Source organism: Lynx rufus, unplaced genomic scaffold, assembly GCF_022079265.1.
Source record: "Lynx rufus isolate CCGP_SWC_20201006 ecotype Redwood Valley unplaced genomic scaffold, mLynRuf1.p SCAF_4, whole genome shotgun sequence".
Taxonomy (NCBI): Eukaryota; Metazoa; Chordata; class Mammalia; order Carnivora; family Felidae; genus Lynx; species Lynx rufus.
The window spans coordinates 55,922,740-55,944,137 of NW_025814856.1; the positions used below are offsets into that span (position 1 = coordinate 55,922,740).

General features: G+C 52.8%; 1 protein-coding gene across 5 annotated transcripts in view; it reads left to right on the top strand.

The window, feature by feature from the left end:
- NUP210 (nucleoporin 210) overlaps positions 1-21,398 on the top strand; it is a 109,341-nt gene that overhangs the window by 18,171 nt on the left and 69,772 nt on the right. For all 5 annotated transcript variants that reach the window (XM_047096015.1, XM_047096017.1, XM_047096016.1 and 2 more), the window contains exons 2-9: positions 652-788; positions 2,492-2,623; positions 5,897-5,993; positions 9,552-9,702; positions 11,999-12,131; positions 17,465-17,623; positions 18,203-18,271; positions 20,401-20,507. In XM_047096015.1, the coding sequence (XP_046951971.1) occupies positions 652-788; positions 2,492-2,623; positions 5,897-5,993; positions 9,552-9,702; positions 11,999-12,131; positions 17,465-17,623; positions 18,203-18,271; positions 20,401-20,507 (985 nt within the window). The remainder of the gene's footprint in view (positions 1-651; positions 789-2,491; positions 2,624-5,896; positions 5,994-9,551; positions 9,703-11,998; positions 12,132-17,464; positions 17,624-18,202; positions 18,272-20,400; positions 20,508-21,398) is intronic.

A 21,398-nucleotide genomic window follows, 5' to 3' on the forward strand; every position in this document is an offset into this window, starting at 1 on the left:
CCGAAGCAGGTTCCAGGCTCCGAGCTGTCAGCACAGAGCCTGATGCGGGGCTCGAACTCACGAACTGTGAGATCATGACCTGAGTCGAACTCGGACGCTTAACCGACTGAGCCACCTAGGTGGCCCTTTTAGTGTTTATTTTTGAGAGGGAGGGAGAGAGAGAGAAAGAGAGTGAGAGGGCAAAGAAAGAGGGGGACAGAGGATCTGAAGTGAGCTCTGAGCTGTCAGCACAGACCCCGACGTGGGGCTCAAACTCATGAACCGCAAGATCATGACTTGAGCTGAAGTCAGATGCTTAACCAACTGAGCCACCCAGGCGCCCTGAGAATTATTTCTTGTTCCATAGAGAAGTCTTTTAAGGCTTGTAAGGTGTTCCCCTGTGTTTGGTCCCCTGTTTGATTTGCTCAGTGTGTGTGTGTTGGGGAGGGGAGGTCCCATGTCCTTCGGTGGTCATGCTTGCATTAGAGGGGCCTCAGCCGGGCCCCATTTCTCCCCTGGGTGTGAAACCCCCTGGACACCGCCCACCTCTACTCTGTGTTGGCGTCTGGGATGGGGCCCCGGATGGGGACCTGCAGCTCTGGCTTCTGGTCCCAGCTGTGCCTCTCGGGGTAGCCCCACCCCAGAGAGTGAAGTCTCATCTTCCTGCTGTAGGTCATCGACCCGGCCGGAGGTGGCCAGTATAGAGCCGCTGGGCATGGACGAAGCGCAGTGCTCCCAGAAGGCAGTGGTGCAGGCCCGCCTGTCCCAGCCCGCCCGCCTGACCAGCATCATCTTCGCCGAGGACATCAGTAAGAGCCCAGTGCCCTGGGACCCATGGCGGGACAAGAGGCGGGAAGCACCTCACTGAGACATTGGCCACACAGCCTGCCTGGGCCTGTGGCAGCGCTTCCTGTCTCTTTTGTTGGGTCAGAGGATGCTCAGGCAGGAGGAGAGGCCATGCAGGCAGCACCCCCCCCCCCCCCCCGCCCCCTGTCTCTCTCCCTGGCGCTGTGTCCTGTTTTCTCCCTCACGGAGGCTGGCTTTCCTTTCTTTTAAAAAAAAATTTTTTTTTAATGTTTTTATTTATTTTTGAGACAGAGAGAGACAGAGCATGAGCCAGGGATGGGCAGAGAGAGAGGGAGACGGAATCCGAAGCAGGCTCCAGGCTCTGAGCTGTCAACACAGAGCCCGACGTGGGGCTCAAACTCACGGACTGTGAGATCATGACCTGAGCCGAAGTCAGATGCTTGACCAGCTGAGCCAGGCGCCCCTGGCTTTCCTTTCTAAATTATTATTTGTTACCCAAATAACTCTTCAATAGGGGTTGAATCAAAACGAAGAAAATTGTTGTGATTCTTTTTGTGATTCTCTTACTGCCCCATACTTAATTGACCACATCATAGTTGTAAAATGCTTAGAAGACAGTTAACGCTATTTTCTGTCATGCTTTCTTCCATTTAACGTGATATGAAAAGTTTTCATTTTGATAGTCATTTTTAACAGCTGAATAACACTTCCCACAGGGGGTTGTCCTGTAAGGATCCCCTTATAGTGGACATTTAGATTGTTTTCAGCTGCTTGTTTCAGTGTTATATTTATACAGAGAACAATTAAGAAAAAAATTTGTTTTAAATAGGCCCCATGCCCAGCATGGAGCCCAATGCAGGGCTTGAACTTAAGACTCTGAGATCAAGACCTGAGTTGAGATCAAGAGTCAGATGCTTAACCAACTGAGCTGCCCAGGCGCCCCACTTTTGGGTTGTTTTAAGTTATTTACTACCAAGGATAGAGTCCCAGTTTTACATATGATTATCTGTAAGGATTTTGATGACTGCTTTCTAACAAGGTACCATTAACAGCGCACAAAGGGTTTTATATGGTGCCTGGAGAATGGTCAGAATAATTTTGTGTCACATGCTGTTATTTTTACACTGGAGAATTCTCCAGGCAATGCCATTTGTGTATCTTCTTTATGGGGCACGTAAAAAAGTCTGTGTGCTTGCTCACATAACCCATTTATTCGATAGTGCAGTTGATAGTCTATGTAAAAGCACCCGTGTAAACGAACAGACAGACTCAGGGCGCAGTTCCTGATTTCAGCGTGGGGACGAGCATTCAGAACAGCCTCAGCTTTCTGGATGCTAACTCCTCATAATGTACTCTGGTCATTTAACTTAGTGGTCACACCCTGAATAAAACTAGATTTTCTCGGGAGGAGTTTTTTCACACACCGCTTTAAATGCTGGTGCTCACGTTGGAGGAGTACGAGATGGGCACCCGAAATGTCTCCGAGCCCTTTCTGTGCACAGGTCCGTGCTGCCTTTTAGAAGGCCCGTGTGCTGGTCAGCGGCTTGGCTTCTGAGGGTTAGTGTGGTTCTCCCAGCCCCATCTCGGGGTGCTGGTTTTGTTGACTGCTCTCATCTTTGCCAAAATGCAAGAGCACCTGACCGGCGAGACCCTGGGAGTCGGGGCGCTGCCTTCTGTGCTGACCGGTCCGTTCCCGTCCCTCCAGCCACGGGCCAGGTCCTGCGCTGCGATGCCATCGTCGACCTCATCCACGGCATTCAGATCGTCTCCACCACCCGCGAGCTGTACCTGGAGGACTCGCCCCTGGAACTGAAGATCCAGGCCCTGGACTCCGAAGGTGAGGAGGTGTCCCTGCTTCTCTGTCCCCTCTCGTCTGACCCTGCTGTCCCCCAGGGAGGGCTGCCCCAGCCAGGATGGCGAAGCTGGCGCTGGGAAGACACCGAAGAGGTCGGGATCGCTCTGAGTGGCCCCCAGGCGCTTGGGGGCAGCAGGGCCATGGCCGTGCCTGGCACACCCGGCCTCTGCAGCAGTGCCTGTGAGATGAGAGCTTTGGTGCCTGTGGAGGGGGACTCTGCGCCTGTGCACAGGGTCATGCTGGGTAGAACGCGTCTTTGGGAAGCTGACGTCCAGCATTGTGGAGCTGTGGGACGGTGGGAGAGGCTCACGGGGTCAGTACGCTCTAAACAGTGGCAGTGTTCTCCCTGCCTGGCTTTCAGGGCCGGAGTTGGCTTCCTGGTCCAGACTGTGGGGCGCACGTGTGTGTGTGTGCGTGCGTGTGTGCACGCCAGGAAACGTCCCTGTGCCGGCCTCTGCACCATCCTTCACTTTGTTTCACTGGAGTCCGATACTGGATTGTCCTGGGATTCTTAGAAGATCTGTTCTTGGTACCAAGTGGTCTGTGTTGGCTGCAGCCCGACCTTGTGGTCGAGGAGCAAAGGGAAACCTGCCAGTTGAGATTCCTGTTGGAGAAACTAAGTCAGGCAATAGATGTCTTTCAGGCCGAGGGATCTCCCAAAAAACTTCAGCCCAGACCTTGGCACACCTTGTCTTTGAAATCTTCCCTGACCATCCCAGCTGCCTCTGCTTTAAAAAACAAAACAAAACAAAAAAAAAGAATTCTCTAGATTGGAATTTCCCAGCCCGGGTACTATCCACACTTGGGGCTAGATAAGGATTTGTGGTCGGGGCTCCAGTACGTCGTAGCAAGTTCAGGAGCATCCCTGGCCTCCACCCACCAGAGGGAAGGAGAACTCCCCCAAGCTTCATGAGCAAAAGTATCTCCAGCCATTGCCAAATGCCCCCTGGGGGTGAAATCACTGCTCTAGAGCATCTGACAGTTCCCTTGTCCCTATTTATTTATCAGGTAAGCCGCCTCACTTCTCCGAGCTGTTGTCTGGTCTGTGAAACTGAGATAGTGGTGTTTATCGGGGGGTTGCAAGGATTTGGTGGGAAGTGTGTGCGGGGCTTAGTGCCGGGCGGCAGGTAGTGGTTCTCAGTGAGCCGGCGGCTGAGCGTTTCCATCTGCTGGGCGTCCTGCCAGGTGCTTCTGCCCCCGCAGCTCAGGCTGTGGGGGAGGGGAGAGGGGCACATGCATCTCAGCAGGTGCCGCTTCTCATCACCTTGGATGCAGGTGTGAAAGCGCTGCACAGCTGGGGGAGCCGACCCCAGGGAAGGTTGGAGGCTGGTGCGTGGGGGACAGAAGTCAGGACAGTTTCTTAGGGATGTGATGTTTGACCGAGCCGTCGTTCTGAAGCAGTCATAGAGGATGCTTCGCGGGCTGTGTTCTAATAAAGCTTTATTTACAAAAACTGACGGTGTGCCATAGTTTGCCAAGCCCTGCTCTAGCCCACTCCATTTTATTTCCTGTCTTATGTTGCTTAAAACAAAAAAAAAGATTTATTTATTTTTGAGATTCCAATACCATGAAATTCATCCATTTAAATTTAAATTCATCCAGTTCATTTTATATGCTTTTAATATATTCACAGAGTTGTGCAACCATCCCCGCTCGCTAATTTTAGAACATTTTCGTCACTCCAGAAATGAAACCCCGGACCCAAGAACGGCTGCTTCCCATTCTTTCCTCTCTCCAGCCCCTGGCAGCCGCTACTTTCCGTGTATAGATTTCTCTGTTGTGAACATTTCGTATAAATAGAATCATACGATGTATGGCCTCTTGTGTCTGACTTCTTTCACTTAGCATAATGTTTATCTATGTAGTTGCATGGATTTCCTTCCTTTTTATGGGTGAATAATATCCTGCTGTATGAATGGACCACATTTGTTTATCCATTCATTTGTTGATGGACATTCAGGTTGTTTCCACTTTTTGGCTGTTGTGAATAATACTGCTGGGGCCATTCGTGTGCAAGTCTTTATGTGGACATAGTTTCTCGTTTCCCCTGAGTGTGTATACCCAGGGGTGGAATTGCTGGGTCACAGAGTACCTCTGTGTTGCCCTAAAAGTGATGGCAAAGGCGGCCCCGTTTTCTGGAGCTTTTGCTGAGCACTGTTTCATCTGGCTTCTAAAATCACATGGGTGGGGAGGGGCGGGACCCCTCTGACTCTAAATGCCTTACCCTTTGCTCTGTAGAAAGAGCTTTCCTAGACCTCCGACGTTCTATTTGGGAGCTGGCAAGACAGGGAATGTAGATAAGGACTACAGAGTGGGGGTGGGACAACAGAGCATGGTGGGGAGTGTGGCAAACCGGAGACCGTGATCCCTTCTAGTGAGCTGGGCCAGCCACTGGTTGGTTGGTCACCAGAGGGACGAGGGCCCAGGAGGCTGAATCTGCAGACTCTTCAAGAGAACACAGAAGTTGGATTTATAGGTTGCATTTCTTAACTTGAAACGGTGGGAAATACCTCAAAAATGCAAAAGAAGCATTGACTGGGTAACAGCAAAGCCACAGCTCCTAGGAGATCAGGCCTCGGAGTGACCAGTTTCCACCCTCTGCCCTGTTGCAGGGTTTCCAGGCGGGACCAGATCTGGTACTTAGACTAAGAAGGTCTTTATGGCGTGTTAGGACCCACACTGGGTCCTGTCTCCAAAAACCATCGCCTGGTCGCTCTGGCTGGGCTCCACTCGTCCTGAGGTCCTATCAGAAGGCTCACGGGCAGCAAGCTGGCACTTCAGAGCTCGGGCCAGCTGGGTGGCTTGCCACCTCCTCCACGCTGGGACCCTGAGAGTCTCAGCGCCTGGGTGGAGAGACCAGACGCTGCCCCTCATCCCCAGCTTCTTTCCCCGCAGAGGGAGGGTGAGGAGGAACCAATGGCTCAGGTCTCAGAGGCTGCGTCTAAACTGTAAAGTGCTTCCAGACGTGAGGGGTGATGGTGTCACGCACTTTACCGCGCCTGTCGTGAGCAGTCGGAGGCTGGAGGTACAGTGGGAAGAACACAGATACTCACCTGAGACAGATTTGGTTCACATCCCAGCTTAGTCCCTCACAGTCACACGACCCTGGCCCTTTATGCCTCAGTTTCCCTTTCCTGAAATGGAGGCGTGACACCTGCTTTGCAGAAGGGTGGTGCTGAGTGCCTTTGCCCCTTCCCCTGGCAGCAGGGAGTTAAGTCTGATGCATTTTTTGCTCCCCACCACCTGCTCTTACAGGAAACACGTTCAGCACCCTCGCTGGGCTCGTCTTTGACTGGACAATCGTGAAGGACACGGAGGCCAACGGGTTCTCAGACTCCCACAACGCCCTGCGGTAAGAGGCGCCTCACCTTTGCAGGAAAGCAGGAGGGGGGCCGTCGGTTGGCTGCATGCAGCTGGGGGCTTTTATCGTCACTGTCACCATCCCACCTTCAGCAAGGAGCCGAGGAAAGTTCCCGGGATGCTGGCCAGCATTCCCCATGACTGACTGAGGCGGGGCGTTTCAGCTCACACAGCTGTGCCAGAAGCTTACAGCCTCTGCAGCCCGCTGGGGCGCTCTCCGTGGGAAGTGGTCGAGGGGCTGGGGTGCCCGGCTGTGAAACAGAAAACTTGTCCCAAGTAATGGAAGGCTGTCACGGGGTGCAGGGAACGGTGGCACATGGCCTCAGAGGGCAGCCCTCCCTCCCATGGGGATATGTTAAAGGGGAGACAGTTTTCAGCCAGGAGGACATTCCGGCAGTGACAGCCAGCCCCTCACAGGCGCAAGAGGCTGCGTCCCTCAGCGCTGGGGGATGCAGACAGACTCCTTATGCGATGGGCTCGTTCAGGATCTCGCCTCACTCAGTCCCCCCGCCAGCCACGTGGGCTCACATACCACTGTTTTTTTGCAAATTTTCAGACCTAGAAACAAAGGTGTAAGCCACTTGTCTGGTTGATGAGTGGCTGGACCTAGAATTTGCACTCGGATCTGCGCACATCTGTGCTATCCAATATGGTAGCCACTAACCCAAGCCAACCCTGGCTCTTTAAATTTAGATTCATAAAATGAAAACTCTCGCTCCTCAGCTGTACGAGCTGTGTTTCAAGCGCTTGTTAGCTATGCGGCTAGTGGCTCCTACGCATTGGACAGAGCAGATGTGGACCAGGAAGTCCTGTTGGCCAGAGAGGTGGTGGTGCAGACCCAGGGCCTGGGTTCATATCCCCTGCTATATACTGCTTTGCCTCACGCCTTATTAAGTAAAATTTCCAAGTTCCTCTTGGGGGGGCGAAGACTTAATTTTTTGCTGTGACTAGCCACTTATAACCTTTATTTTTTTTTTTACTTTGTTTTATCTTGATTCCGGTACAGTTAACGTACAGTGTTGTATTAGTGTCGGGTGCACGTGTAGCGATTCAGTGCTTCTGTACGTCACCTGGTGCTCCTCGTGACAAGTGGCTTCCTGAATCCCCATCACCTGTTTCACCCATCCCCCCACACCCACCTCCCCTCTGGTAACCATCGGTTTGTTCTGTGTGGTCAGGAGTCTGTTTCCTGCTTGGCCTCTGTCTCCCTCTTCTTTTTCCCTTCCTTGGTTGTTTCTTAAATTCCACATATGAGTGAAGTCATACGGTGTTTGTATTTCTCTGGCTGACGTGTGTCGCTTAGCATCATGCTCTCGAGCTCTGAGGAAGACTTAATTAAAAAAGAAAACAAAGACTTGCAGTTATTTTCAGCCAATGGAAAAGTTGCAAGTACGGTACACAGAGTGGTGTCCCTGAACCATTTGAGAGCAAGTTGTCGACCTCATGTCCCTAATATTGACCGTGCACTGACAACCGCTAAGGACATTTTCCTGCGCATCTACAAGATGGTCATCAAAATGAGGAGATCGACACCGTCTGCAGGCATCGGATGCCGGTCAAACCTTGGCGGTCTATCCCGATTCTATCCTTCGTGTGAAGCAAAGAACCCAGCCAGAGCCACCTGCTGTATACCATCCGGTCTCTTAGTTTCTATCAACCTAGGACAGTTTCTTGGTCTTTGTTTGGCTTTTGGGACCTTGGTGCTTGTGAAGATTATAGTCCAGTTATTTTGCAGAATGTCCCTCATTTCGGGATTATCTGATATTCCCTCCTGGTTAGACTCAGAGCTTTGCGTCTTGGGCGAGAATGTCACCGAGGCGAGATTCTGTATTCTCCTGAGTGCATCTTGTCATGACTTTGTGGGTCTGTCACCAACGATGTTCCCTGTCGTCACTTGGGCGAGATGGTGTCTTCCTGGGTGCCCCACTGTGAAGTCACTTTCTTACCACTTTGCAGTTAGTAAGTATTTTGTGGGGAGTTAAGGGCCTGGTCTTTGCTTTATACTTTTAAAAGTGCAGCTCTGGGCTTTAGGGAACATCTTGGCTTTGCTCACGCTTGTCCCCATGGCACACATCCTCCTGCCCTGATGCTGTGCAAGCTGGGCTTCCCTCTTGGGTCCGAGGTCTTTTGGGAAATGGGGCCCTCAGGCTCTGTCTTCTGAATGAGCTCTGGAATTTCTGGTGTCTCATAAAGCCGGGCACATGGGCTGTGCATCAAAGAGACCTGGATTCCAGTCCTGGTCCGAATCCTGGCCCAGTCACTTCCTGCCTGTGGCCTTAGTCAAGGAACGCAACCCATCTGGGCCTCAGCAGCTCTGTGGGTTAGCATGGTGACTGGTATTCAGAGCCCCTCTCTGGGCCTGACGCCCCAGATGCTCAGAGAACACTGGTTCCCTGCCCCGTTCTGTGCTGCCAGGTGCATTTCCCGTCAAGCCCCCCAAACTTCCAGGCACTCTAGACTTGAGCAGAGTGTTGACCGAAATCTAAGGCGTGAAGGCATGTTGCGACCAGAGTGTCCTGGGTTTTCATTACATTCAGGATGTGGGGTGCCTGGGTGACTCAGTCGGTTGAGTGTCTGACTTCAGCTCAGGTCATGATCTCACAGTCCGTGAGTTCGAGCCCCACGTGGGGCTCTGTGCTGACCGCTCAGAGCCTGGAGCCCGCGTCGAGGTCTGTGTCTCCCTCTCTCTCTGCCCCTCCCTCGCTCATGCTCTGTCTCTCTCTCTCTCTCTCTCAAAAATAAATAAACATTGAAAAAAAATTTTTTTTTAAATTCAGGATGTGACACCTAGTAAAACCAGGCAAGGAAATACATCACAGTGTAGTGCAGCGCCCAGTGGGTCTTGGGAGAATGAAAGCGTGTCCAGGGGATGCTCTTGTTCAAGTGGAAAGGCAGGCTGACTTGTAGATTGCAGGCTGTAAGAGAGAGACTGTATGGAAAGGGTCCCTCAAGCCCTGCTTCCAGCCTACACTGCAGGGAGGATCACCACATCCTGACTTCTCTCCCGACCTGGGGCTTCTCCCCACAGCTCAACCCCCAGAACGATAAGATGGGTGTGATCCCCTCGTCCCGACACCTGAGGGGGGGGGTCATTGAGAATCATTTCCCAGCGATAGGAGCTGGCCCAGAGGGGTGGATAGAATGGAGCAGGGAGCCCTGGGAGGCTGGTGGCTTGGCTGGCACCACCCCGGCTGGCTCTGTGGTCATGGGCCCGCTTGTCAGTTTCCATGGCCCTCACCTGCCACATCTGTGAGAGAAGCATTTCGACTAAGCAGGCGGTCCTCCTAATTTGGTGTTTCCCATAACCACATGCACATTTTGACACAAGGCAGATCGCCAGGCTTCGTGTAGACAAAACCTGGGCCAGGGGCCAAGAGTCTGCATTTTTTCCAAGGAGGTTGGCAGTTCCGATGTAGGAGGTTCAGGGACACATTTCTAAGCAACGCCACTCACTGTTAGCTCCTGGCCCTCCTAGAGGCGCCGATAGATGGTGCATATGTTAGGGTCTTTGGTTCCACGTACCAGGTCTGATGACACATTCCCTTTCCAGAATCCTCACATTCCTGGAGTCCACATACATCCCTCCTTCCTACATCTCCGAGATGGAGAAAGTGGCCAAGCAGGGGGACACCATCCTGGTGTCCGGGATGAAGACTGGAAGCTCCAAGCTCAAGGCGTGCATCCAGGAGGCCGTCTACAAGGTGGGGCCCTGGGGCTGGGGAGGTGCCGGGCTTCCTGGGGGGACACCAGGCCGGCCATGCCGCTCACACCCATGCACACGTTCAGGAGTGGGAACGAGTTGCTCTACTGTGAAAGCTTCATCGTTGGTGCCGTGGGAACTTCAGGCTGTAGTTCTGTATTTCTGTTTCTTTGGTCTGGTTTTTTGGGGGCCACAGCTTTTGAGAGAGGTAGTTGGGGGAACTGGAGTACACTGTCCCCAGAGTCACAAAGTAGTTGGGCCGTTGTCGTTTTTTTTTTTTTTAAGTTTATTTATTCATTTTGAGAGAGACAGAGACAGCACGAGTGGGGGAGGGGAACTGAAAGAAGGCAGAGAATCCCAAACAGGCTCTGCGCTGTCAGCACAGCGCCTGACGTGGGACTCGAACCCGTGAACTGTGAGATCGTGACCTGAGCCGAAACCAAGAGTCAGACGCTTAACCGACTGAGCCACCAGGCGCCCTGGTCCATTGTCAGTTTTGAGGGAGGCCAGGAGCGGCAGGATTTTCATTAACTAGCAGATTTTCGACAAATACCCACCTGTCCCAGTAGAGGGATGCGTCCAAGCATTTGGGGCTCTGAAAAGATTGGGGGCTTCCTGGTGTCCCCCATGCTGTTTCTTCTTGGCTCCCACTTTGAGCCCCGGGACTGGTGGTCCCATCTGTGGAGGGCTCCCCACCCCACCCCACCCCATGTCTTTCTTTACTTTCTAAAGTGGCAGGTGAGAGAACTCCTCCTGATTCACTCTTTTTCGTGGTTTAGCCAGTAGGCTGGGGGTCCTGGGGGGGTTTAGAAGCACGGGACATGCCATATCCCAGGCGTTATCCTGTAGCACCCTGCAATTAGTATTTGGAGACAGTTTGCCTCCGTTTATCGGAGCCCCGGCCCAGCCCTCCCCACTGCTAAGCTGGAAAGGCACCCTTGTCCTGCCTGCTGTCTGTAAGTGGCTTCTCTGCCTGTCGTGCTAGAAAGTACCGCCACCAAGCCCAGCCCAAGGCCTGTTTTTTTTTCTTTTTTGATGAGTCAAAGATACTATTTAAGCTAGCATTAAGTGACGAAACCTTTAAGATGTTACAAATGGGTCAAAGGAGAATCCCAAGAATTTAGAAATGGAAGCAGAACTTGTCAATATCCACGGGACGATGGGGCGCCTGGGTGGCTCAGTCGGTTAAGCGTCCGACTTCGGCTCAGGTCATGATCTCGCGGTTTGTGGGTTCGAGCCTCGCGTCGGGCTCTGTGCTGACAGCTCGGAGCCTGGAGCCTGCTTGGGATTCTGTGTCTCCCTCTCTCTCTGCCCCTCCCTGGCTCACGCTCTGTCTCTGTCTCTCTCTCAAAATCAATAAATAAGCATAAAAAAAATATCCACGGGATGAAAATCAGCCACATCTCCACCTGAGACAATGTATTTGCATTTCTGTGGATGAGAATTGTTTCCTTTGCCAAGTTTTCTCCGACTAGAAGAGTTGCCAGCAGATCAAAGACAGTGGAAGGTGCGGGCTCCCGCAGACTGGTAACCGGAGGGGTGCGCTGGACTCGAGATGGGGTCTTTTCTCCCGTTTCAAGTCTCTCGTGCCTTTTCCTGGTGAGGAGGTCGCAGCGTGGGGTGAGAGGTGGGCAGGATGGGCCGAGCACTCCTCAGGGACATGCATCTCTGCCCCTTTTCAGGTTTGCCAGTGGCCTCCCAACCTCCCTGGCCTTTGGGTTTTTGCGGGGGGAGCCCCCGAGCTCCTGTTGGCCACAGTGTCTGTGGATCTCACTCCTCACTTTTCTTTCCGTTTAATTAAGATTGTACCCTGGGGCACCTGGGTGGTGCAGTCGGTTAAGCGTCCGACTTCAGCCAGGTCACGATCTCGCAGTCTGTGAGTTCGAGCCCCGCGTCAGGCTCTGGGCTGACGGCTCAGAGCCTGGAGCCTGTTTCTGATTCTGTGTCTCCCTCTCTCTCTGCCCCTCCCCCGTTCATGCTCTGTCTCTCTCTGTCCCAAAAATAAATAAACATTGAAAAAAAAAAAAGATTGTACCCAGAGCTACAATGTGCGTAATGTGAGGTGACTTGCTCAGTCCGTGTGGCAGTAATACGTGGCCTGCTGTTCACACCGGGTTCCCCTGGGGTTTCAGGGGACTGAAGGTGTGGGGCTGGGAGCATTGCCTTGTTTCTGTCTCCCTAACTTCTCGGTCCACACATGAGCATCCTGAAAAGTTCTAGATTCTCTTTCTCTTGCCCACACTGCTCTCCGTTCCCCAACCTCATCTCACCTTCCCTGCTCTCCTCCGTCTTCCAAGCACGTGCACCCTGCGGAGGTCAGGCTACTGATCTTGGAGAACATCCTTCTGAACCCAGCGTACGACGTCTACCTGATGGTGGGGACCTCCATTCGCTATAAGGTGCAGAAAATCAGACAAGGAAAGATTACAGGTGGGTCGCTGACTCTGCGGGGGAATCACGGCAGAGGCTCCCCTTTTTATTATTGTGGTAAAATACACATGGCATAAAATTTCCCATTTTGATGCTTTTTAAGCGTTCAGTGGCATGGAGTACACATGTGTTGTCGTGCAACCATCACGACCATCCGGCTCTGGAACGTTTTTCATCTTCCCAAGTTGAGACTCTGTTTTCATTCAATACCAACTCCCCATCCCTCCCGCCTCCCTCAGTCCCTGGCACCCACCGTCCTCCTTTCTGTCTCTGTGGATCTGACTTCTCTAGAGACCTCCAGGAAGTGGAATCCTACCATATTTGTCCCTTTGTGACCGGCTTATTTCACTTAGCCATGATGTCCTCAAGGCTCGTCCTTGTTGTAGCCAGTGTCCGAATTTCCTTCCTTTTTTAAGGCTGAAGAGTAGTCCACTGCATGGGTATTCACGTCTGTTGAATGTTTATCTCCATTCACCTGCTGATGGGCACTTACTGCTTCCTTGCCTTGGCTACTGTTAGTAAAGCTGCTATGAGCACAGGAGTGCAAACATCTTTGCGAGATGCTGCTTTCAGTCCTCTTGGGTGTGTGTCCGTCCCTTTGTTTTCAGAACGTCAGAAGCTGTGAACCTCACGTGGGAGTGAGTCTTGCCCTCGGCCTGCCACTGAGTGCCGGGCAGCCTTGGCAGGCCACTGTCCCCCCTTGGGGCTCAGTTTCTCCATCAGAGCCCTTGAGGCCTTTCTGTCTGTGCTGTGAGGGCAAAACTACTTAACGGATGTGCATTTGTTTTGGAAGTTCTAGACGGCCGTGGACCTGGGATGCATTTTATGTGATGAGCATTCTTCATGCAGCACCAGTCCTCCTAAGAATTATTACTGTTATTATCCTTTTTTAAAAACATTTACCCATGTTTCATGGTCAGAGCACAGGATGTTAAGATCTTGGGCACAGGAGTGTCACCTGTCCATCCGAGGGCTTTGATGTGTGTCTGGGCAGGTGCCTCCCCTGGATTGGAGGGTCACTCTGTGATGCGGGGTGCATAGATGCTTCAGTATCCAAGAAATTTGGGTTTTTGTGGCATAGATGGGGTCCTCAAAGAGACTGCTTCACCTCAGAGCAGTGGATCCGGTCAGAAGCCACTGTGTGGCTCTCTGCCCTCAGACCACAGAAGCTGAGAAACCAGCCCCTTCTGCGTAGGATGCAGGGTGGAGGCTGCAGGCTGAGACCCAACCAGGGAGGGCAGTGAGCATGGTTAAGGGTGGATGATTTTTAAAAAAAAATTTTTTTATGTTTATTTAATTTTGAGAGAGAGAGGGACAGAGACAGAGCATGAGCAGGAAAGGGCAGAGAGAGAAGGAGGCACAGAATCCGAAGCAGGCTCCAGGCTCTGAGCTGTCAGCACAGGGCCCGACGTGGGGCTCAAACCCACAGACCGCGAGATCATGACCTGAGCCGAAGTCGGACATTTAACCGACTGAGCCACCCAGGCACTCCAATATTTGCTCATTTTTTGAGAGAGAGACAGAGTGTGAGCAGGGGAGGGAAGAGACAGAGGGAGACACAGAATCCGAAGCAGGCTCCAGGCTCCGAGCTGTCAGCACAGAGCCCGACGTGGGGCTCGAACCCACGGACCGCGAGATCATGACCTGAGCCGAAGTCGGACACTTAACTGACTGAGCCACCCAGGCGCCCCAAGGGTGGGTGATTTAATTAAGACGTCTGAAGAGCTCACCCTGAATGAGTTCAGGGGCCATAGTTCAGGGGAACGGTACATCCCAAGTACCTAGGAAGCTTGTGGGTTTAGTGACTACTATAGACGTCAAAGAATTGGAACACAAAAGAGATACCCCAGGACCGGAAATAGTCATGTTGCCTCCCTTTCATCAGTGAGGTAATGAGATGGAAAATTCGTCCAAAGATAAACACACCTGTGTGATTGATGGTTGTAGTTGGCACAGCTCTGGAGAGGATTCCAGACAGATGCCTTGAGAACTGAGCCAGCCAAGGCCTGCCGTGAACAAGTCATATAAACGGAAACTCTGTCCATTCATTTTATTTTAAATTTTTTTTTTTCAACGTTTATTTATTTTTGGGACAGAGAGAGACAGAGCATGAATGGGGGAGGGGCAGAGAGAGAGGGAGACACAGAATCGGAAACAGGCTCCAGGCTCTGAGCCATCAGCCCAGAGCCCGACGTGGGGCTCGAACTCACGGACCGCGAGATCGTGACCTGGCTGAAGTCGGACGCTCAACCGACTGCGCCACCCAGGCGCCCCTGTCCATTCATTTTAGATGGATTTGTTTTTTTTTTTTTTTTAATTGAGATATAATTCACATCACTGTCATGCGAAACAAGTTGACTAGACAGGAAAGCCAGGACTGATGGTGTTACAGGGGACATGAATTTCAGCCACTGTCTGTCTTGCATGACATCCTGCTTTGGCTCGGAGAATTATAGGTTAGAGGGCAGTCACGTGGATTTATTAGCATGTAGATAATTGTAACCCCAAGTTTATTCTTTCTGGGCTTTTTTTTTTTTTTTTGCGGTTTTCCTTCCTTAAAAATATAATTATTTTTTCTTCCATGTTGCCCTATGTCCCGCCTCTCTTTATTTGGTGCTCGCTGTCTTGCAAGCCCATTTATTGAGCACCTACTGTGTGCCGCAGCCTGCTGGGTGCTGTGTATGCGGCCCAGGTCCCTGCCCTCCTGGAGTGCACAGCCCAGCAGTCAATCCAATGATTACCCTGCAAACATGTTACAAGTGGGGGCCGGTGAGGGAGGAGAGGGGCTCTTGGAGCTCATGACAGGAGCCTCGGTGTTGCCTGCAGACCAGTGGGGGCCACAGGCCTCTCCCCTCGGTTCTCCACCCTGTTGGTGTTTGTGTTGCTTGCAGACCTGGCTGGCACAGTAACCACACCATCAGACAGAAGAAACCCTAGAAAGGACAATGCTGACTGAGGGCAGTGGAATAGTGGAAATGACTGAGCTAAAATGCACTGAAGCTGGGAAAACCAACCGCATAGACGGGTGTCTGTGTCCCAGGTGGCGAAGGACTTGGAACCCAGCACACCCTTGAGCTGTGCTTCCCAGAACTGAGTCACACGGGCTACGTGAGCAGGTGCTGGAGTTGGAGGCAGGGGAGTGAGCCCCCCACGGTCCTGGGCTCAGGCCCACTTCCCCAGGAGCTCCGTGAGCCTACACGGGGTGGGTGGATTAGGAGCATGTCTGGAGCATTAGACGGGGTCCGGAGGGGTCACAGAGCCTGTCTCCTAGAAGCATGTGGGCCTCTTGGCTTACAGAGGGCAGCCTTTGGGTATGCCCTTTCCCCTCTGCAGACGGTAGACGGGCTGGTCTCGTGTCCCAAGAACAACCTTCCTATGTTTCCAGACAGATAGTGACCCTTAGTATTCAGTGCCTCTTAGAAGCAGCTAGTTCTGCGTTTGTAAGAGGTGTTTAAGGAGTCAGACAAGCCCCTTATTTTCGTTGTCTTAGGCTTTTGTAAATACGTCGTTGTGCAAGATCTTGTGAGAATCAGTATATTCCCTTCCCAAAATGGCCTATTTGCTTGGAGAACTTTAAATAAGGGAGGGAGCTAGTGCTTCATAAAACAACATGAAGTAATACTGCTCTATTGAGCAGCGGCATTATTTTATCATGGCACGGATCCTTGACGTGCTGCTGCTGTTTTCTGAACATACGGTCTGCAAGCATCACAGCCCAGCTTGGCTGGGCTTCCCCCAGTTAGACACAAGAAATGGGCTGTGTGTTCGCTAAGGGATTCTCAGTTCTAGTGTGCACTGGAATCCCCTGGAGAGCCTGTTCAGACTCTGAGCACTGGGCCCCCAGAGTTTGATCCAGAAGCTCTGGGGTGGGGCCAGTCATTTGTAGTTGGCAGGTGACGCAGGTGGTCCAGGGATCACGCTTTGAGAGTCTCTGCTTGAGAGCAAGTTCTTGGGGGCTTACTGGAACACACGGAAGATACCCTAAGACAGGAAATAGACCAGTTGCCTCCCTTTTAGAGTTCCCATTGGAATCCTTGGGGATTCTGAAGGATGCTCGAGCTGCAATTCCTCCTGGTCCTTGTCCTGGACGCCTCCCGTGGCAAGGCCCTGAGCCGGGACCCAGAGATGAGCAACAAGCAGGGATGCCGTCAGCGGCTCTCCGCTTTCTCTTTTCTCTCTCTTGCCGGAGGGCGGGGACGTGGCAGCACCTACAGGCTCCACGAGTGGGTTGCCGGGTAGGAAATTTGACGGACCAGGGAGAAGTCATGTGAAAGTGCTTGTGGTCTCTTTGGTTTGAATCCCAGCTCTGCCGCTGCCTGCTGTGGGACCTCCGGCGGGCTTCTTGTCCTGACTTCTGCAGCACCACCATCTTGAGGGTGTGCGCATCAGTAGTGCCTGTTTCAAGGGTTGTTGTGGGATAAAATGGGGTAATGTGCACATCAAACACCAGGCGCAGTCCTGCCACATCTCAATTTCGTGGTCAGTGGCAGCCATTTGTATCAAAAGTGCTCGTGGCCACTACCGTAGTGTGGAAAATGGATGCAGGGGTGGTGGCTTTTGTGGAACCCCTTATGTCCTTGGGGAAATTGTTTTTCATCCTGGTCCAGAATGAGCGAGTTCTCTTCTACAACATGACACAGAGAGGGGAAGCACTGATGGATGGGCAGGATGGCAACAGAGAGAATTCTAGACTGAGCTCCCAAAACCCGGTGGGAAACCACGGATTGGTGCCTTTTTGGAAACTCCCAGAGGACGCACAGATCCAGTGAGCCCCATGCTGGACCCTTAGTGCAGTAATAGAGTTCATTTAACTCCTGTATTCTGTAAGCAGTCTGCAATTGGAGTCGGAAGCCGTGCTTCATTAAAAAAAAAAAAAAAAAGGCAGTTTACAGCAGTCACTGAAAAACTGATTGTCTCTGAAAATTCATGGAGAGTGTCAGCTTTCTCCACAGGCATTGAGCATAATGTTAAAATTAAAAGGGTTGATAAGATAATAACACTGTATGTTAACTATACTGGAATTAAAAAAAAAGTATTGAGAAAGCTAAGCAAAAGAAAGAAATAGGAAGGAAGGAAAGAAGGAGGGAGGGAAGGAAGAAAGGGAGGGAGAGGGAAGGGAGGGAATGGAAGGAGGGAAGGAAGGGGGGGCAGAGAGGGAAGGAGGGAGGGCAAGAAGGAAGGAAAGAAGAAAGGAAGGAAGAAACAAGGAAAGTCCGTCCGTTAAGCAGCAGCCCTGGGAGACGCTTCCAGGGATTTGGGGCGGGACTGCCACATTGGCTACTAACGTTTCCTGTCTTTGCTCTTGTCTCCCCTTTTTGACTCCGGGTGGTCAGAGCTCTCAATGCCTTCCGAGCAGTATGAGCTGCAGCTTCAGAACAGCATCCCGAGCGCCGAGGGAGACCCGAGCCGGCCCGTGGCTGTCTTGGACCAGGACACGTCGATGGTCACTGCAGTGCAGCTGGGACAGAGCAACCTGGTTCTCAGCCACAGGAGTACCCTTTTCCCTGGCCAGTCTGCAAGTGCATATGTGTGCCCCACGCGGGATATCTGCTGTTGGGAAGCCCTTTTTCTCCCTGAAAGCTTGGCTAGGCTAAAAATAACCCTGTTTTCCCTCAAGGTCTGACAATCAGAAGGAACCGAAATAGCAACACGGCCGTGTAGAATTGCTCACCTCGGTGGGTGACTCACCGGAGAGGCTCCCCGGATGGGAGGTGGTGGCAGGAGCTGAGCCATGCTCCTCGCCTCCGGAACCATCTTGGGCGTGGGCAGCCTCATCTGAGGGGCCTGGCCGCGGCTGTTTCCACACTGGCACATGGGTTGTCCCCGTCCTAGACCTGCTCCCGTGGTCTCCAGTGTCTCTTGCAGAGATCCACCTTTGCTCATATAGGAAGTGTGCTGGGCCCTTGGGTTCTGGAAAATGGCCTTATTCTATTTGGCCTCAGGCGAGCAAGCTTTCATCCCCTCTCCTTTGCCTGTGATGTCTACATGGTAATCAAGTCATCCAAGCCAGCTGAATCCTGCCAGCCAGTCTGTTTTCCTTCCTATGTTTTGTTCCTTAATTAAGAATTCAGGTATCCGCATGCAGGGTGCTTCTAGATTACCCAACAGCACCATCTACGTGGTTGAACCTGGATACCTGGGTGAGTTGGGTCATCGTGGGTCCCCCTGGATGTTGTTTATTTATAGGAGTTAAAAAATACAAGTAAAGGGAACGGCTCCCTAGAAAGTGCTTCAGTCTGGCCAGCTCTGCCAGTCCTTGTCCGGCTGCTCCCTAGTCCTTCCCCCAGTGATGCACAGACAAGCAGAGGGTAGGCCAAGGTCAGGGTAGGTGACCGGCTCAACAGAGACAGAAATATTTCGGTCGAGTCAGTAGGGCTTTGTCCCTTCCTGGGTTTTATTCCAAGGCTCCATCCAGACCCGACCGTGGCTGTGGCCATTTGGAGGTCGGGGGCCCCAGTGGGCAGCGCAGTTACAAAGGAGCCCCTAAAGCAGTGTGGCACTTGGTAAAAGTCTCAGTGGGGAGGAAGGGGAGGTGTTTGACTGGGGGAGGAAGGGAGGAATCTGCAGTTATGGAGGACCTATAGGGGCAGAGCCGGGGCCCAGGGGCTGCCGTAACTGACCGCGGCTTGGCGGATGTCTGCGACACGTGTCACCCCTGGTCACAGTGACGGTGCTTCCTTTGTGTTTCCTCGGAGTTGACTCCTTGTTGAGCGTACTGAACTGGTTCAGGCCAGGCAGCACTTGACACGCGGCAACCCCTTGGGTCCTCTTGTTAGCCGCCACGTGAGCTTGCTGCTTGCTGCTTGGTGCGGACCCCAGCTGACCGTGCAGTGACACCTGGCAGGGGAGCCCTGTGTGTCTCAGGGACTTCATTTATTCAGAAAGGTTTTCTTGGTACCTTCCCTCTGTCTGGCCTCTGCTGGGCATCGGGGCTCTGGAGGGAGGAAGCTTAGGTCCTCGTGCAGGAGAGACCAGTGTGAACGGATGGTGACAGGACAGGGGTCCAGAGCCAGTAGATGTGAGTGCAGAGGAAAGGCCTCTGGGAGATGATGTTCGAGGCAGGTGTTTCAGAGTGGCTCCTTCCGAGGCAGGTCAGCCTGGCCGAAGTAACAGCTCGGGCGCAGGTGTGGTGAGAAAATGCGTGGCGTCTTGGGGGTCAGCCAGCAGCTGGTGTGGCCCCGTGTGGGAACACGGCCGGAGGCCTGGGAGGGAGGGCCGCTCACCCGGGTAGAATGCTCAGTGCCAGGCCTCAGAGGGAAACCCTGTGGATTCAGAGCATTACTTACTGGGGATTCAGTGGGTAGAAGTCCTGCGGATTAACAGCATAGACTCACAGTGGATTCAGAGGTAGACTCACTTTGGATTTGGATCATAGACTCACTGCGGGCTCAGAGTGTAGACCTCCTGTGGATTCAGTGTAGACTCACTGCGGATTCACAGTGTAGACCTCCTGTGGATTCAGATGTAGACTCACTGCGGATTCACAGTGTAGACCTCCTGTGGATTCAGTGTAGACTCGCGGATTCACAGTGTAGACCTCCTGTGGATTCAGATGTAGACTCACTGCGGATTCACAGTGTAGACCTCCTGTGGATTCAGTGTAGACTTGTGGAGTCACAGTGTAGACCTCCTGTGGATTTAGTGTAGACTCACTGCGGATTCACAGTGTAGACCTCCTGTGGATTCAGATGTAGACTCACTGTGGGTTCAGAGTATAGACCTACTGTGGATTCAGTGTAGACTCACTGTGGGTTCAGAGTATAGACCTACTGTGGATTCAGTGTAGACTCACTGCGGGTTCAGAGTGTTGACCTACTGTGGATTCAGTGTAGACTCCCTGTGGGTTCAGAGTGTAGACCTGTGGATTCAGTGTAGACTTGCTGTGGGTTCAGTGTGTAGACCTACTGTGGATTCAGATGTGGATTCAGATTCAGACCTACTCAGATTCACAGTGTAGACCTGCTGTGGATTCAGTGTAGACCATCCGTGGAGCATCCGGTCAAGTGTGAGTGAGCCCTTGAGCAGCCAGTGAGGGATGTGCTCAGGTTGGTCCTGGGCATCTGAGAGATCACCTCAGGTTCTGAGGGCTCAGGTTGGTGGCGGGCGTCAGATCTCACCATGATCAGCAGCTGTTCTTTCTCCTCGGAGGAGAGCAGGTTGTGAGCAGCTGCGGGGCCCTGGGGCTGATGGTGCCTGGTACCATCCTCTTCCTCAGCTGCACGCCCCTGTGGTCCGGGTGGTCAGGCTTTGTTGCTTGCCTGTTTTGTAGGGTTCGCCATCCAGCCTGGTGACAGGTGGGTGCTGGAGACTGGCCGCCTGTATGAAATTACCATTGAAGTGCTTGACAAGTCCGGCAACAAGGTCTACCTGTCCGACGTGAGTGCCTGCCTTGGGGCCCGGCGGGGTGTGGGATGCGTCTCCCAGAGCAGCGCCCAAAGCAGCAGGGCCCCCACACGGGCTAGCTGAGTCCGGTGATTCCTGGTGGTGCTGCCGGGTCCATGGGAGACAGCACCGTGGGATCCCGGGGGCCTCTCAGGACGTTGTGAGCCTGGGAGTCTGCACCCCTGGCCCTCTCCCTGTAGGGCTGGAGCAGGGAGAGGAAGCCACAGGCAGCACAGTCCAAGGAGGCGGTGACGGGAAGCAAGCGTTGTCTGCCTTCCTGCTCCCTTGTCGTTAGCCTGAGACTTTACCTCACTCTGCTGAGGTTGCATCTTTTCCTGCAGGGCCAGGAATACCTATAACTCTGTCTGGAAGTCCCAGGTGACCAAGGCCAACATCCGTTAGCTTTCTGGCTCTAGAAAGGAACGGCAGACATAGGTGGGGGGAGAGGAGTCTTGGCACGTTTTGTTCCTTCAGGAGAGGTTTCCAGGATCCTCAATTGGACCATCTGGGACCTTCCTGGCGGCTTCTGAGGTTTGAGAGGAAGGAGGCAAGGTTCCCCCTTAGGCAGCTTTGCAGGTTATTGCTTTCTTTGTGTTATTGAACAAGGACCCTGACGATCCCCCTTTTTTGGGGGTGAGGGGGGTCAGGCTCTCGTGGATATTCACGACCTTTTTTGTGGTTTGGTGTTTAGTGGTTTCTTTGCTGGGACCTCAGGGTCTGAGAAAACTGACATGGGCTTGAGCACCACCGGGTGATCGCAGCAGGAGCGCTGGGTCCCCGGGCCCTGCGGGGAGGGTGGCCTGGGAGGGCTCAAAGGCCAGAGTGGTCAGAGCTCAGTTCTGGGGCCTCGCCCAGCTCGTCTGCTGGTTTTGAGGCCCCTGGGCC